We start from the raw sequence: 17,983 nt of genomic DNA, 5'->3' as shown, positions 1-17,983 counted from the left end.
TCGAAAATGTGTGACTGTACAAACACTCTGCATTGCCTAGAAAATGCTAAACTCTCTGGAAAACAAATTCAGTTTTAATGCTAAACGTTACAACTGAAAGAGAAAGACGCTACACTCAAACTTTACTTGGTACATCTGTTCAACTGCTCTTTAACACAAATGTCTAATAGCAACAGTTCAGTGCATTTAGATATGTAGACAAAATCAAGATGACATGCTGGAATTCAGCCGAGCATCAGAATGGGAAAGAACGGTGATTTAAGTGGCTTTGAACAGGGTTTACAAGAGAAAATATTCAGTGAGCATTGAGCATCCGCTGTCTGTGTGAAACTGCCCTGTTGAGGTCAGAGATCAGAACAACAACCTTAATTCAAATACTTTTTACAACCATGCAATCCAGAATGCACAATAGGCTGAACCTTCAATCAGATCGGCTACAGCAGCAGAAGACCGCACCAGGTGCTGCCCTTGTCAGCTGTGGCTGGAATTTGCATGTGGCCACAAAAACCAGACCATGAAGGAGTGGAGAAACAAGGCCTGGTCTAAGTGTTGTTGCTGACCATATCCATTCCATTATGGCCACAGTGTACAATCTTCTGGTGGCTGCTTCTACCAGGATAACACACCATGTCACAACGGTAAAGTCATCTGAAACTGGTTTCTTCAGCATCGCCATCAGTTCACTGGACTCAAATTCCAATAGAGGATCGATCAATGCGATGTAGTGGAAAAAAAGATTCAAAACATGCGTGTGTGGCAGACTACTCTACTGTAACTGTGTGATGCTATCATGTCATCATGGACTAAAATCTCTGAGAATGTTTAGAGGAACCTGATTGAATGAATGCCATGATGGTTTAAAGCAGTTCTGAAGGCAAAAAGGGATCAAACCCAGTGATGTCATCATTAACGTGTCAAGTCTTCTTCTTCTAAGAGGGCCTTTAGCATCCGTGCCATGTTTTACAGTTAGTTTCCAAAATAATTTCTGTTAGTCAACAACATTAATTATCATTTAATTGCAGGTTAACTGCAGGTTCATAAATTACCAGTTTGTCATTTATTAACAGAATCATGAAAATATGAAAAAAGTTGTAAATAAAATAAAACAAAATAAGTTGGCAAGGCCAACAGTGATAGGAGTACTAACACAGTACTTCCATATAAGCCGACACTTCATATAAGCTGAAGTGTCAGCTTATATGGAAATGCTGAGTGAAGCTATAGTATCACTTAAAGTTGCTTAAATGATAGCAAAACGTTTCGAAGAGAGGTTTTTGGGGTCTTTTTATTCAAAGGTTAAAACCAGAGAATGGAAGGATTTGAAATGTCACTTCCCACAGACTGAAGGTTAATTATTTGCTTTAATTAACTGATACAATTTCTGTTGAACTTTCAGCAATAATCATAAAAGAGAGATTTTCTTATAAATTTACTAGTAAAGGTTACTTTCAACTCCTCCCTTGCCACAACCGGTCGTTCTGATGTTTGATTTGTCAGCATTTTGCACTGGCACAACTCCAAATAGGATTTGTATCTCTGACTGGAATCAAACCAGTGACTGTTCGCTTGTGTTAACCACTACGCTATTGGGGGCGTAAATCCATTCATAAAAGCAGTAGTGATTAAAAGACAGTATGTCAATTATGGGGATTACATGGCAATCACAGTTTTCAGTACAGAGTAATTACTCTATTTCTTTTGAGGTTGCAGGTGCTGTCACATGAATGCCAAATGACCCACTGCAGCAAAGTCCCATCTCAGCTCAGACAGACAGCAAATTATCAACTGCCACGGCCACCCAGGGCTTTGCCTCATTATTGCTGACAGCATGAGAAGAGCATGAAAGATGTAATCAACATAATAATAGAGAGTGCAATGAAATAGTCAAGTTTGACTTTATTTGCAGGAGAAAAATGGTTGTTTCCCCAAGAACATATTTATTTTGGTTTATGTTAACACAGCACCCTTAGCCATAAATCAGTAAGTAATGCCACAGTATCGATCTGAACCCTTTAACACAATGTCGGAATTAAAAGGCTTAAAAATTGGCCAACATTATAAATTAATAGAGACTTAAATCTCAGCGTGAGGCTGAACGTTTGTTTTATTTTCTGCCATCAAGCCTCATTTATCTGATTAAAAAATGAGGTGGAAAGTGGGTGGGGGGTGGTGGTGTGTGTGTGTGTGTGTGTGTGTGTGTGTGTGTGTGTGTGTGTGTGTGTGTGTGTGTGGGGTGAATACAAACAGAGAAGGATAGGATTGTGGCAACAAATATACCCATCTTTCTCATAGAAAATCACTATTTTAAAGTGATTTAATAATAAAAAACATGCCAATTAAACTTGCTATGGCACGAAGACATTTTTCATCTACTGTCATTGCTAATCAAACCTTCACCTGGTTTTTCAAGGATAAGCGTAAACATGCCAGACTGAATTAAAACTCAATTTACCCCACTTTAAAAACATCAACCACAGTACACATAGTTTGCCAAGCCATTCAAGCAACACAGTCCTGTTGCTCTAACACGTGTGTCCTGCAGAAATGAAGCGCTGCGATAAGGCTCGTTTGATGTGTTAAACTGAGAAATGTGAATTTCAATAAGGAGATATTATTTGGATGAAAGCAGAACAAATGTATTACAGGTATACGAACGAGGAGAACTGAACTATTTTGATAGCGATAGGTGAAGGGCTCCCCTGGAGTCTAGCCACTGATGCTGGTGAAGAAGAGAAAGCAGATGTCTGACGGAGACTGTGATTGTGATCCTCTCTACAACCTGAATGAGGTGGAGATGGGAAGGAGGGGCGAACTGAAAAAAAAGGGACACAGACAGAACAGGCTGATAGACGACTGGACAAGAGTAGTAAGAAAGTGAAAAGGGCCTTCTTTCCCTCAATGTTAAGCTCAATGACCACATCTAAAAGAAGACAATGTACAGAATCTGACAATGACAATGTATTTTTCAATGTGTCAAAGTGCTTGAAATGTATGTCTTGAACTCAAGTGGCATTCAGATGTGAATGTGTACTGCATGCAGACTAGGAAATGGTAAGATAACCTATCCATGAATCTGTATGTAGTTTTCTTCCAGCCTTTCACAGCCTTTCAGCACTCAAAGTTATAGGAGTGAAGATGAGATGGAGAGTGGGAACAAAGTACATGTGACCATGTGTGAGCAGGAAATGTCAAAGGGTAAAAATGGGTCAGCGAGTGGGGGGTGCGATGAGAGCAGGCTGCTGAGGTATGGGTTTGTGTGTCTGGCCTTAGAGCAATGAGAGGTGGACCCACTGAAGGACCTTCTGCTCTCAGAAAGCAAATGAAAAGAAAGTAAAATGAGCAAAGATGTAGCTTTTAGTTAGTGGTTGAGTGTTGGGAGAGTCCTGCCTGCACCTCAGGGTGTAGGGGAGCAGCCTTCATTAGCTGGTTGGATGTCTACAGGGCAGTGGTGGTGTTTTTTGGAGGAGATGAAGCTCATGAACCTCAACCTAACAATTACCTGCTCCCAAGGTGTGATGTAGTAACTGACCGACAGCACAACATTTCCACTGTTTCACATACAGTTAGCTTTCCTGCAAGTTCTTCAGCACCTGGCAACCACGAAGGACATGCTCAAAAAAATAGCTGGAGAACATTTTCAGGACAGATAAAGATCTTGAAGAAGTTCCTAGAGCATCATTTACAAGGTGTTGGGACTCTGCAGTTACTGACTGAGTGCGGTGTATGAGGACAACTGTGGCAATAACCTGAAGCCATTTCATCATCATGCTTTTGTGACATCGTGAGCACCTGTTTCTCTGACCCGGCAGCCATGTTTCTTGGCTATTTAAATACATGAGAAATACTGAGTACTGAGCTCTAAACTGTGCTTAGAACACGTACACACAGTAACAAGATTGGTCGGCATCATTTCACTGAGGCCAAGAGACAGCACATAAGGCAAAGGCAGGTTAACCATAAATAGAAGTCATTATTTTAGAAGGTTTCACACATGGAAGCATATGGCCTTGGCGTGAACCAGGGATTTCACAGAGGATACAATCAGTCTTTGGCTCAATCCAGGCCAGCAGCAGGAGCACCTTCCCAAAATTGGTAAAATAAGATAATTTAACATGAATGTTAACTTACGTACAGAGGTAGCAAAAGTACAAATATTTGTCACTTCAGTAAAGTATAGACACTGAAATGTACTCGAATGTAAAAGTAAAAAGTAGCTCTTTGAGGACGTTTCTACCAGGTGTTTTTCTCTGCAAAGCAGACTAAACCTTGTGTCATATTAATAAAATAATATTAATACATGGGAAGTATTTCAACTAAAATTCTAATTCTAATGAATCAAATCAATGTATGCTGAACATAAGCAGAGAAAAACCAAGAGAATTTTTTAAAAATGCATTGAACAGAAAAATTTGTACAGTCACAGGTTAAAGTGAGTCAGCAGGTTCCTAAGATTGGCATTGTGAGCGCCTGTACAGTTTGTGTACAGGCTGTGACTTGTGATGCTGACTTATGTTGTTGCTGCTCTGAGATTCACTGCTTTTGTCAATTTAACCAGACATAAAAATATGTTATGTTGCCGCAGCTACCAGCAGTATCAAGCTGGTATAATCAGCATCATCGCCTTAAATTTAATTGGATTTCTGCTACTCTTGGATAAGGTACACTTCACTTTGTTTTGCAAGATATTTCACAATATGAAATAGAAATCCAGCAGCACATCAGGTATAGATCCAACATCCAAAAAATGTCACATTACAGAAGCTTTAACCTTCTAGACTATCAAATGTCACTGAGCAGTCTTACCCTTTAATAACAATCTCTTCTTCTTCTCCTGTCGTGTCTTTCTTTCAACCCCATCTCCATCTGTGAGTGAAGTTACAGCAACTATACATTTAGTTAGAAACTGCACAGAAAGACAGTTTGTGTGTGTTTTTTATATTTGTTTACCTGTTTGAAATCTGCATTTGAAATCAATGAAAGATTATTCGTATCACAAAGTAGAATTTGCAATCAATTTTTGACTTTTAAATATCCTTTACGTATCCAGGTAAGAGGAAAAAGAGGGCAGCAGAAATGGCAACAAATATAAGATAAGATAAGATAAGATAACCTTTATTAGTCCCACACGTGGGAAATTTGTTTAACATCACAGCTCTATAAACATATTTTAAGTGGCCACAAAGGACTGGATTAGATTGATTAAGTATCAAACACAGAGTAGGTGCTATGCTGCAGATCATAAGGGAACTTGCAAAACAGGACATTTCTTTATTTTATAGTTACCATATCACAAATCCTGATAACTGGTGATAGATACACCAGAAATTGTCTTCTGTGTGTTATTGTTCCCTCTGTTCAGATTCAAATCAACTTGAAGGTGTGCAGTGACATGAAATAATAACTGCCCACAAATGTCTTTAACCTACAGTAATAAACAAGTAATGAAAATGTAAGGAGTAGAAAGGAGATATTTGTCTAAAAACGAAGGAAGTAAAAAAGCTGGTCAGAAACAAACCTTATGTTAAGTACAGATACTGCTCTGTACAGTAACAAAGTATTTGTTACTGATAATGTATTTTACATAGGGTTGCATGTGAGGTGCAAGGGATTATCTACTAACAAAGTCGTGTGGCCCCCATCACTGACATGCAATTTAACAGCAGATTTACTATTTATTAAGACAATAAAGGTAATGCAACACTGGATTGTAGGGTGTTTCATTGGTGTTTAGACTTTTCCCCCAAGATATTGAAGTACTAGAAACAGATCATATGTCTAGAATTAGGCATGCAGTCACAATGAATGTTGATTAACCTTCAAAATATACGCTGTCACGCTGATTTGAACATTTGCCTCCTATGGCATATGTTACTACAAGATCTGCATTGGAACATAACATAAATGTGTCCATCCTGCTGGCTAAATGCAAGGATGCCACAATCCACAAAACATCTTGGTTATGGCTCTTAACATGTGTCACCACATGGTTGTCAAGAATGTGGAGTCTTTTGCCTACACTTGTTATAGTAAAATGCATTATTATCTTTGCTATTTAAAAATATATTTTCCAGCAATATTAATCTATGTCGATATAATATAATTGATGCGTACAATATTTTTATATGGCATGCAATGTTTTTTCTTATTATATTACACTGAAAAAATACTCATCTATTTTTTCAGCGTTCATGTTGCACTATTTATATGAAGTCTAAATAGCTTTCATTTCAGCGCTATAAATCAATAACAGCACTCTTCTGCAAACCAAAAAAGCATGTTGTACATTGTAGAATAAGACGCTACTGTAATGTGTTTATCCCCATGTGCAGTTAGCCTTTTGCCTGCAGGTGAACTTATGTCTACCTCCACTGTTCCCACCAATATATGAAAACAACCTCTGCTTTGGATGCACCTGTTTAGATACTGCTGATTTGACTTCTTTTGGTTGGCTCTAACCGAGTGCCCTGTGTGTAATTTATCCATGCAGTATTAACTTTTTCCTATTTCAGAAAAAAGGAAAATGATTGGCTCTGAGATCCGTTCTCCTCTTGCGATTGGCTGTTCCTTGTTTCCGGGGCTCCGCTCTGCACTCATTTGACGTTTCTGTCGGTCTGCTCTGAGACAGACTGGAGAGAATGGCTGCCAGTGGAGGTTAGCAAAATCTTCATTGTTTTGTGTACTTAAATATTGCTTTTTAAAGTTAGAATATGTAAGTTTATGTGTTCACCAGGCGTAGCTTTACAGATTAAACGAAGGGGTCTTGACATGTTGCAGTTTCATTAAATAAGGTCAGGTTCTAAACGACTCCTCAAAACTGTTGGCTGTCGTTAGCCCGGCTATGTAGCTAACGTTAGCTGTGTGGCTAACTTTCGGCCGGTTAGCTCGCTGCCACAGCTGACTGTGTAAACACTTGTTTATGACAAGAGACAAAGGTTAGACAAGTTGTAGTAATGGCTATAGTCATCAAACGAATACACTAGACATTGCGCTACACACTCTTATGCTTCTATAAGATGAAGACGTCAACACTTAAAACACTTCAGATTTTTGTCGCCATTTATATCTCGCAATGTTGTGTCAAAGAAAGCTTTGCTAGCATTAGCTTGGTGTCTAGCTGTCTGCTAAAAGTTAAGCTTGCTCCTCAACTAGCTAAGCCAACCGCGAGCATTACTGTATTTTATGAAACACAAGCATTCAGGCGAAGTTGTGTACAGCGTCGCTCTTCATTAGTGTCTATTCTTCAAGTTTGTTTTCAGTCTTATTAGCTAACCAGACCGTTACTGCAGGCACAGGGCAGCGATGAGAGATGTTAGCAAGCTAGCTACCACCTGGTGTGATAGTAGTTTTCTATTTACCCACCGAGAGTCTTTGTCCTGTCAGCATTGCACACCCGAGACATTTGTTGTAAGTTTGTATACCGTATAAGTCAAAGTGAAGCTTTACAGCAGTCATAAAGTTGGTGTGCCACTTTTATAACTTGATATAACACATGTGATAAGAAAGACGTTCACTTTGTGTACGCTTATAAGGGCAGCACTGCTGTACTCACGAGTTTCTAGGCTCATGTATTGTCCTGCTGCTTTCATTCAGTATAAGAGAAAGGGAACAATCTCTCGGTACAAGTTTAGAAACAAGCAAATATAGCGCAGGAAATAGTTATATTTATACAGCTGTATCAGTCATTATATCTGGACCTTTAATCTAGGTGGCATACATCCTTAAAATTTGGTCATCAGGTTTTCACACACTCCACACTTTATTTATGTTATTACACTATAAAAAGAATGTGTGGCTCCATAGTATAGTGGTTTAGAGATTTACCTAACAAAAACTATCCCTCAGTTTTGCTGTTTTTTGTATTTTCATTTATGGAACAACTGCAATGTTCAAGCTTTATTCAGTTGACTTTTTTTTTTTAAATAATATGTAATTAATGTTTGTATAAAGATGTATTGGTTCATATTTATGCTAATATGAATGTGGGTCAAGTGTATGCATGTATATGAGGGTACCACAATGATGATCCTGCTAAATTGGCAGTGTTGAACATGGGGTACGCATAAGCATGTGCATACTTCTTTGTACTCCAGTTTGGGCTTTGATTAATTTTTATTTCATGTAATGCACATTTCTTTGTCATTTGAGTTTATTTCCTTATATATTTGAATGTCTTTAAAATCCAAAATAAAACTGTATATCATATCATGTATATCATAGCACAAGTAAAAGATCCTCAGTTTAATCCCAGAAGGAGGCATAAATCCCCTTGGGGGCCGGAAGGGCATCCAGCTTAGAAACATGTGAAGCTACCCACTTTGGTGGCCCCCTGTGACAAGGGAGCAGCTGGAAATTGCTTTATAATATAAAATAATTAGAAGGTTTTGTATTTCTTTTGAAGATTTTTATGTTAGAAAAGTAACAATATTTACCTACAATGTCTAAAATAATCTCCAAGTAAGTGTTGCTTAAAAGTTTGTGAAACATAGGGATTGAGTAAGATCACAGAAACTCTTGTATTTACACTCTAGTCATCTACACTAAGTAGAGCTGGGCGATATGAGATTTTTTTCATATCACGATATGTTTTTTTTCATTTCAGGCGATAACGATATCTATCACGATATAAGCCAAATAACTATATTTGTAAGATTTAAATGTGCCGTTGCTCACAAGTAAAATGTGAAATAATCAGCAGCTTGTTTTTATTTAAATATTTATTTCCCATAATAAGTTCAACAGGGTAGATGTACTTAAGGAACATGAGACTTTTTCAGATAAATAAAGGCAAATATTGCAAACTACACAAAAGGCAGCCGCTAAAGCGTTTAAGTTTCAAAATAGAACAAACAAAACAGACTAAATTGTCAATTCCACTTAGAAACAAAATATTAATTCTAAAAATAAATCTTAGTTTGTTTTACAGAAGAACAGACAAAACTGACTAACTTTTGTCAATATCAAATAAACTGAGAACTAAAAGGAAATTCTCAATCTCTCCTTGTTGTATAGCTGAGCTTTTCAAACAGTTTTAACAGTTACTTTAGTCTGACAAAAGCCGAATGACGAATTAGCGCTTCCAGTCAGAGACTGAGGCTACGTCCACACGTACACGGGTATTTTTGAAAATGGAGATTTTCCGTTTTCGTTTTAAAAAATAATCCCGTCCACACATAAAGGCAGAAATGAAGGAAAACGCTGCTATGAACATGCCAAAGCAGCAGGTGGCGCTAGATTCCTAACCGTGCAGAAATATTGGCCAATCAGAAGTCTAGAAGCCTCGGTGGGAAAAAGTAAACAAAGCTGGGGCATAGAAGCAGAACAGAGTCGTATGTGTGGACGGACAGTAACTGTGTGTATATGTAAGCATTTAAACACTGCAGAGAGTAGAATTAACAGTAACAGTATTGTAGAAATTTATTTCACCGAAACAATAACGTGGCGCACAGTGTGACGCATGCACCAGTTTATTGTATTTCCAGACTTGCTTTCGGCACAATTTACAGTGCACGCTACTCTGTTTTTTGTCAGACTTGAAATAGCCGAAATACCTTCACACTACGGAACTTCTATGGCTCTTCCGTTTGACAATCTCTCCGGCGTTGGAACCATCATCTGTTTTCTCTTCGGTCACGCTCGGTTGATTTTTCTAGTCGGCACACTCATTTCCTCCATTACCCGCTGGCTGCTTCCCAAACAAATACACATGTGGGGCTTGGCACTTGTGCTGTACGTAACAAGTCACGCGACGTGACGCTGCGGCTGTGATTGGTTCGGCTCTGCGCTACTTAATTTGGATTGGCTGACTTTTTTTTTTTTTTGAGGACAAGAGCGGCGAGGTCTATCGCGATAGCTTAATTTCTCTATCGAGTAAAAGTTATATCGCGATACATATCGTTATCGTTCTATCGCCCAGCTCTAACACTAAGGAAATTCAGATATTTTGAAATCTCTTAGGCAGTGGGTTAGAGGCTGTGTGCTTTATAGAGTAGTTATGATACTAGAAATTCAAACTCAATAGCACTGTCTAAGAAAATCCCATCTTCAATGCCAGTGGAGAAAGAAAATGAAATGAAAAAACTGACAACAATACAAACTGTAACATCAATGATAACACTGTTTCTATATTATTGAACTTAGTGCAAAAACCCCACAATAAAATATGACAGATATTTTAAGATTGTCTGAAATTGTGCTTTGCTTCTTTTGACTTGGCACTATATTTTTGTTGCTGATCAAGTAGAGTTAGTCTGCTAGGTTCTAACTGCTGCTGTTGCTGTCTAGCTGCAGAAACAGTTCAAACACTTCACACTGCCTATATACACTTTATATAGACACCTTTAACTAACACTGCCTATTATAACATTACACATGAGCAGGACTGATTACATTTGCTGCTTACCTGCTACATTAATGTTATCTTTTTATTATTAGTCATATTGGCTAGCCATTACCTTAATGATAACTTAACGCACAGCTAGTGCCTTTCTTATGTAAATGCTAATAGTTAGTGGTGATGTGTGTGGCTACAAGGTTAATATTCATGATAAATGTTTAATACTTTGATGTTGCTGATGGGAACTTAAATTACCTCTTAACATTTATCTTAAGAGATGTTCAGTGTTGTGAAGATTAAACTACTGTTCATGTTAGGGATGTCCCGATCATGTTTTTTTGCCATAGAGTCAGAGTCCGAGTCATTTGATTTTAAGTGTCTACCTATACCGAGTCCCGATCCGATACTTCTATAATACATAAAAAAAAGAATAAAGAAGAGCGAACAAACAGATCCTGGATGTTCCTCATTTTTTTATTTAATTCACCTTATTTTAACATTTAACAGCTCTGTTAACAAACACAGCACTTTTGTGAGGTAGCTTGAACAATCAAGTAATAAATAAAATAAATTCTTCACTTATGGACTTTAGTGCACAGTAAATATTAAAAAAAAGTCTAATATAAAAACAAATAGCACCTCAACTTAAAATATCCGGCAGGCATGTAAACAAATAAAAAAATAAAAGATCCACAGTGTTTGCAAAGCCAGTAATGTGCTTTTAGGAACTGCACTCCTAACTCTTACTGTCATCACAGTAGTAAGTTTTGCAGAAAATATAGTATGTTTCTCTTAATGAAAACTAATATCTCTACCTTGTCAGGTTTGAGCCTGTTTCTGTTCTCATCAAGGACGTTTGCAACGGCACTAAAAAGGCTCTCACTGTCCACAGAGCTAAAGGGGGCATGAGATACTGGGTTGCAACTGGGTCGATACTGGGAAGCTGATTAGCATGTTCTTTCCAGTACTGAAGTGGGTCGCTTTTCCAAGTTTACATATCTCACAATGGCAATGTTGTTGTCATCAACTTTATAATACCTCCAGACCACAGACATACTCGCGTTTTTCATGTGTTCAGCCGCTAATGAGGGAAGCATGGCTGCTTGTCTGCAGCTGGTTTGTAAAATTGTGTGTCAGCTGGATGGGCTGAAGACGGTACTGTTGGTATTGATGCTCTTCCAAATGACTATATAGCAGTTAAGTATTAAAAATGCACATTGTATAAACTGAATAGGCAAATGGTACAGAGCTCTACACTGGCAGCTAAACAAAAACTTCAGAAGAATTGGTAGCTCCAGATCAGAAGCTGTGGCTGCTATTGTCAGGTATGTTAACATCATATTTAAGTCCTTTCTTCTGTAATAATCTATTAATTTTTAATTTAAAAAATCTTTCTACATAAATGAGTGTTTAAACCAGAGCACTGTTGACTATGTACGCTGTATTACTGTTTAAAGAATTTAGTAATTATCATTATTATGTGATTATGTGTGGTTTTGCAACCTGTTTACAACTCTCCTGATCTTGTGTCCCCAGGTAACCTCAGGTACCTGTCATTAGACATCCTCAGGACCTGACCTGACCTATGTCTTATGCTAACTCAGTCAAAGGGATCTGGGGTTTTTTTTCTTTTCTGATTCATTCTCAAAATTGACACTTTGCATTCGTCAAAACAACTAAAGATACTGAGATTAAAGTGCTTTAAATACTCATACCTCGTGCACTGTCTTTATTCTTCTCTTACAGTATATTTTGTTGGCATACTGCATGTGATATTCGTTTGTAGCAAACTAGAGCTTGCATATCTAGAGTGTCTGTGAGGCAGTTTTTTTTTCTGCAGCATTTCCTTAATTTTTGGGGCTCTTTGGTATATACATGAAGCATTTTGTGTTTTCATGTCAGTTATACATGTGTTTAGAGTTGACTGAAAAAATTAAAGTGAGATGATAATAATATTTTTTTCTGTTTCTGCTCTTGTTCAGAGGTAGGGAAGCTGTTACAAGTACAAAATGGGACGCTTCCAATCACCAACTACAATGGGGTAGATGCTGTTCATGCTTGTAACATCCTGCAGCAGCTCAAAGCCTTGTACGATGAAGCACAGCTCACAGACATCGTTGTAGAAGTGGACCATGGCAAGACTTTCTCATGCCACAGAAATGTTCTTGCTGCAATCAGCCCATATTTTAGGTAGGAAATTAAGCACTGCATATGTATCTAGAAAATACGATTTTCTGATAAACTTTCTCAGTTTTTAAGATGAGAATTTATAATAATCATAAAATAATTTGTGTTTTTTCAAATGTTCCTCTAGGTCCATGTTCACCAGTGGCCTTACAGAGAGCAGTCAGCGTGAGGTTCGAATTGTTGGCGTGGAATCTGAATCCATGCACCTTGTCCTAGATTATGCCTACACATCCAGGGTCTCGCTCTCTGAGTCTAATGTCCAGGCCCTATTCACTGCAGCCAGCATTTTCCAGATTCCTGCTCTGCAGGACCAGTGTGCCCAGTTCATGATCAGCCGACTTGACCCTCAGAACTGTATAGGAGTCTTTATGTTTGCTGATGCATATGGGCACCAGGAACTGAGGGAACGCTCACAGGATTATATCCGCAAGAAGGTCAGTTGAACATAAGCCTAAATTGGTTATTAACCGTTACTTTTGGACTGTGATGTAATGAATGCCTTCAGCTATTTTATACCACAATTTTTAGACATGTTGTGGTATCTACTTTTGTAGTTCTGCTTTCTTTATGACCAGGACATTTGGCTGCCAAAAAACTAAGGATGTACTGAGTGTTAAATTTCTTGGTTGGTACTAATATGTAATGATAATTTGGTAGACGACTGATATAATTTTTTTTATTTCTTTTTTGTGTTTATGGCTTTTTCTACTTTTATGTATTCCTTGTTTAGTGGCCAGGGGAATTGATAAATAATTTAGAGTACTGTTTTATAGTCTTTCAGGTCTTCATCAAGAGCTTAAAGACTTAATGTGACACAGTTCCTGCTTTTGGCAAATGTCTTATTTTTGTTGGAACAGTGGCAGTCAACAACATTGACACCGAACTTTGTAATGTCTGAACTGAAACTCTAAAACTTCTTTTGTTTTAGTTCTTGTGTGTATCACGGGAGCAAGAGTTCCTCCAGATGACCAAGGAGCAGTTGGTCAGCATTTTGAATAATGATGACCTCAATGTGGAAAAGGAAGAGCATGTCTATGAGAGCATTGTCCGCTGGCTAGAGCATGATCTGTCTGGCCGTGAAACTCATCTAGCTGAGGTTTTTTCCCAGTGTATCCGTCTGCCCTTGCTGGATGAGGCCTTTCTCAATCGGATACCTCCCCCCTTTGCTTGCGCCCTCTCCCTTTCAACAGACTCTGCTGAGGCCAAAGCTCGCCTCACTGGCACAAATGGTTGTCCACAGCGCCTGGGTATGACTGCTTCTGAGATGGTCATCTGCTTTGATGCTGCTCATAAACACTCAGGTAAGAAGCAGACGGTGCCTTGTCTGGACACGGCGACAGGAAGGGTGTTCAAACTCTGCAAACCACCTAATGATCTCCGGGAGGTTGGCATCTTGGTGTCCCCAGAAAATGACATCTACATTGCTGGTGGGTACCGTCCGAGTAACAGCGAGGTGTCCATAGACCATCGAGCAGAGAGTGACTTCTGGCAGTACGAGCATGCAGGCAACCGATGGCTTCCACGTGCACCTCTTCTGAGAGCCCGAATTGGATGCAGGCTTGTGCACTGCTGCGGGAAGCTGTATGCACTGGGAGGCCGTGTTTATGAAGGTGATGGGCGAAATGCACTAAAATCAGTAGAGTGCTATGATGCCAGAGACAACTGTTGGACTGCAGTCAGTCCAATGCCAGTGGCCATGGAGTTTCACAGTGCTGTAGAGTACAAAGACCGTATCTACGTCCTCCAAGGTGAGTCTTTCTGTGCTCAGGGGAACTTATGCAATTATGTTTTTTTTGTTTGTTTGTTTTTATCTGTACAAAATATGTAAATAAAGTGATATTAATACAACAGACATACTGCATATGAAAACCATTTAAATGCATCTGATCATAACTCTGTCTCTTTGTTTCGCACAGGTGAATATTTCTTCTGCTATGATCCCCGTAAGGACTATTGGAGTCATCTGGCGCCAATGAGTGTCCCTCGGAGTCAGGGTCTGGCTGCCTTGTATAAAAACTGCATCTACTACATAGCTGGGATCTGCAGAAACCACCAGCGTACTTTTACTGTGGAGGTCTACGACATTGAGAAGAACACATGGAGCCGCAAGAAAGATCTACCCTTTGACCAAGCCACAAGCCCGTATATCAAGGCCATGCTGCTGCAAGGCAAGCTACACCTGTTTGTACGAGCTACACAAGTCATGGTGGAGGAGCATGTGTTTCGCACTAGCAGGAAGAACTCCCTTTACCAGTATGACGATGAGGCAGATGTATGGACCAAAGTCTATGAGACACCCGATCGCCTCTGGGATTTGGGCCGCCATTTTGAATGCGTGGTGGCCAAACTTTATCCACAGTGTCTCCAGAAAGTGCTTTGAGGTATTTGAATTTTGTGGACCCCATCTCTGAGGCAGAGGGGGGATAGTGTGGTCCTGCCTGCCTTGTGCCTGGTGTTACCTTGGGTTTGCACCACATGCACCATTTTTGGTTAAGTCTTAAGTTGTTCAACTTCTGGTTTAAAATGATCAAAATGGGGGTGCTTTTAAAGATTGCAGTATTTTTTTTTTCTTCAAGAAAGCACCAACTACCCACACTGAGGCTTGTTTAACAAAACCGTACAATGACTCATAAGTGCAATTATACTATTTTTTTTTTTTTTTTGCTTGTTGTCGAGCCATGTTGTTCTATTTTTGTGTTAGGTGCATAAATACACCAGTCAGCCACAACGTTAAAACCCCTGAGTTGCAGGGTGGGGCCTCTGTGGATTGGGTTGTATTAGTGCTATCTGTAAATGGTTTTACTGTTGTGGCTGATTAATGTGTGTATGAATTTTTACAAATGATAAGCATGGAACTGAGGGTGTTGCCTCTGGAGATATGGATGCTATGTGTCAGCATAAAGTGAAACTCTATATAGATATAGAAATATACAAATAGTCATATAAACGATATATTCATACGGGTAAGATGAGTACCTTAGGTCATTAGTAGATTGCTGGCTCTGAGGTTTGTGTGGATTTTTTTCCTGTTCTGCGTTTATGCCTCTCTTCAGTTTATTTCATATGCAAGTTTTAATTTGAAGTGTGCTTGTGATTGACATTAGTGTTTTTAAAGGTTGAAAGTTAAATGGTAACTTTTTATTGCCCACTCTTCCTCCACAGGTGTCAGTGTGTCAAACATACACTATGTGCGGCTTCCAGACTTTTTTTTTTTCCTGCTTTGAGTTGGCATCCATTAAGTGAAATGTTAGAATATTCACTCTCCACATTGGAGAAACAAGGACGGAGTCAAATTTGTTGCAACACTAAGTGGCTCATTCAGACCAACAGGTTTACCTCAGAAACTTCAGAGATTTTTGATTAGGAGCAAAGGGACATTTCAGGCCGTTGTGTTGATATAAACAAGTGTTTGCTCTGAGTTTGAGCTCTGAGTTTGTTCTTTGACACCGGGTTATTAAACGCTTGAAAAAAAGGGTTCCAATAGCCTTCCTCGTAATGCCAAAAGAGCATTTGAGGTCTTACTATAGTTGTCGTGGAAGTTGGAAACGGATTTTGTGGTAGCAATAAATCTTGGAACTGTGATTAGGCTATATTACATTGTATTACCTTATTAAAAGTGCATTAATTGTTTTGTGTGCTCGTCTCTGCTAGCGAAGATCAGTAGTACCCATAACGATTGTTTGGCTGTTGGCTGAAGTGATGCGGATTTTTCGTGGAGATCTTTTGTGATGCCAATGTGCCTGCAGCTAGAAAAAAAGGGGCATCAGAATCAAAAACTGTTCCTCCTGATGAAGAATATCTGAAAAGTCTTACTCAGCGTTGCACTGAATAATTCGCCACTTCAGCGGTCCTTAACTGCAAACTTTACGAAGCACCCTCGTAAAGCTATGAATCCGTCTTTACACGTCATCACAGAGGATACAAACTTTTGGCGCTGGTGCTTTTTTCTGTTTTTTTTTTTTTTTTGACAATCTTGTACAGAAGAACGCCACCACTGGAGGGCGTTTGCTGTCAAAGTGTGACATTTTTAGTGCCGTCAGTTTCCTCACGCAGGTTCCTGTTTCATCATTGCACTACACATTTCTTGTGTATTTTATCTAAGCAAAGAGTGCCCTCCTATTAAGTGAAAACATTTTAGCAACCATATAGCAATCATCTTAAGAGATTTACATTGGCATTTAATACAGGAAAAGTCGCATTCATTAAGGACTTGAGGATATAATTAACTTCTCCGAGAGAAGATTCACTGTTGACTGACTTTAACCTGATTTCTAGTCAACCCAGCTTGAACAATGTTTCCCACGAAAAAGGGTCAGAGTGGGTCTGGGCTTCACTCGACTGTCCACAGACAGCCATTTGCGAACCAGGAACGGAGAACTCTCAGGATTTCTACTGATACCCAGTACTGTATTTAAGTTGTTTTTGTTATGTGTAATATACTGTACTATAGATTTGCTGTACTTGCACAGTTTTTTAAAGTTATCTTCAGTTTCTTTTATAACTTGAAAAATAGATGTGATTTCTTTTTGTTGTCTCTAGTGGCTGTTTTGTTTTTTCTTTACATAATTATCTGTTTAGTTATAATAGAGTAATCCTGTTCTGTTGAGGGGGAAAAAAAAATTACCCGCACGAGTGATATATTTTGATTTGCCCCCCTCCACCTCGTAGTACAGTAGTATCTTTGGAACATCTCACTGAAACTAAGCATTACAGTTGAAGTAACTGCATTGTTACAACATATTTCAAACACCAGTCATGTAATACACAAAGCTATAAAACCTGCTTTCTCCTAAGAGTTGGCTGCCCTGTGCGGCCAAACACAGCTCGTTCTGGTCATCTTCATGCATCACCTATGGGTGCTATTCCATTGTGTCTTTTTAATCCATTTATTTTTCTGTTGGGTTTTTTTTTTGGTTTTTTTGGGTTTCAGGTTATAGTGGTTGTTGAGCTCAACTGTGAAATTCACCTTGCACATAATTTGAAAATAAAACTATTAAAAGTGAAATGTTTTATTTTTATTCTGTTTATTTTTAACTTTCAAGTGACTGAGGCCTTTGGACCTCAATTGTATATTGTTGTGTTCCACTGTGATATATTTGATCCTAAAAATGTTTCCTACCTTGAACTTCTCTGATACTTATACTGTAGCTGCTGTGTCACAGATAGTGGAAAGCTATGCCAGGTCATTTACATTCACTGGACACTTAGTGAGCAGTTGAACAGATGTAACTTATCTGCTCAGCTAATCACATGGCAGTAGTTTAACACTTTGAGACTTGCAAACATCGTCTAGAAGACCTGGTGGACTCTAAACTGAGCATAAGAATGGGGAAGAAGGGTGGTTTTAATGGCTTAGCGTGTGCAATGGTTGGTGCCAGATAGGTTTGTTTCAGTGTTTCAAACTACTGAAATACTGGGATTTTCCTGCATAACCATCTATAGGGTTTACAGAAAATGGCCTAA

The 17,983-nt window shown here is 38.8% G+C and overlaps 1 protein-coding gene across 1 annotated transcript; it reads left to right on the top strand.

Moving 5' to 3' along the window:
- Window positions 1–6,558: 6,558 nt before the first annotated feature.
- On the top strand, window positions 6,559–16,102 carry kbtbd8 (kelch repeat and BTB (POZ) domain containing 8). The gene is made up of 5 exons (XM_004545304.4): window positions 6,559–6,651; window positions 12,316–12,523; window positions 12,648–12,954; window positions 13,449–14,268; window positions 14,437–16,102. The coding sequence occupies exons 1-5, from the start codon at window positions 6,636–6,638 to the stop codon at window positions 14,898–14,900; spliced, it is 1,815 nt and encodes a 604-aa protein (XP_004545361.1). The 5' UTR covers window positions 6,559–6,635; the 3' UTR covers window positions 14,901–16,102.
- Window positions 16,103–17,983: the final 1,881 nt, after the last annotated feature.

The sequence above is a fragment of the Maylandia zebra genome, linkage group LG5, assembly GCF_041146795.1.
Source record: "Maylandia zebra isolate NMK-2024a linkage group LG5, Mzebra_GT3a, whole genome shotgun sequence".
Lineage (NCBI taxonomy): Eukaryota > Metazoa > Chordata > Actinopteri > Cichliformes > Cichlidae > Maylandia > Maylandia zebra.
This window is presented reverse-complemented; position numbering and strand designations above follow the sequence as displayed.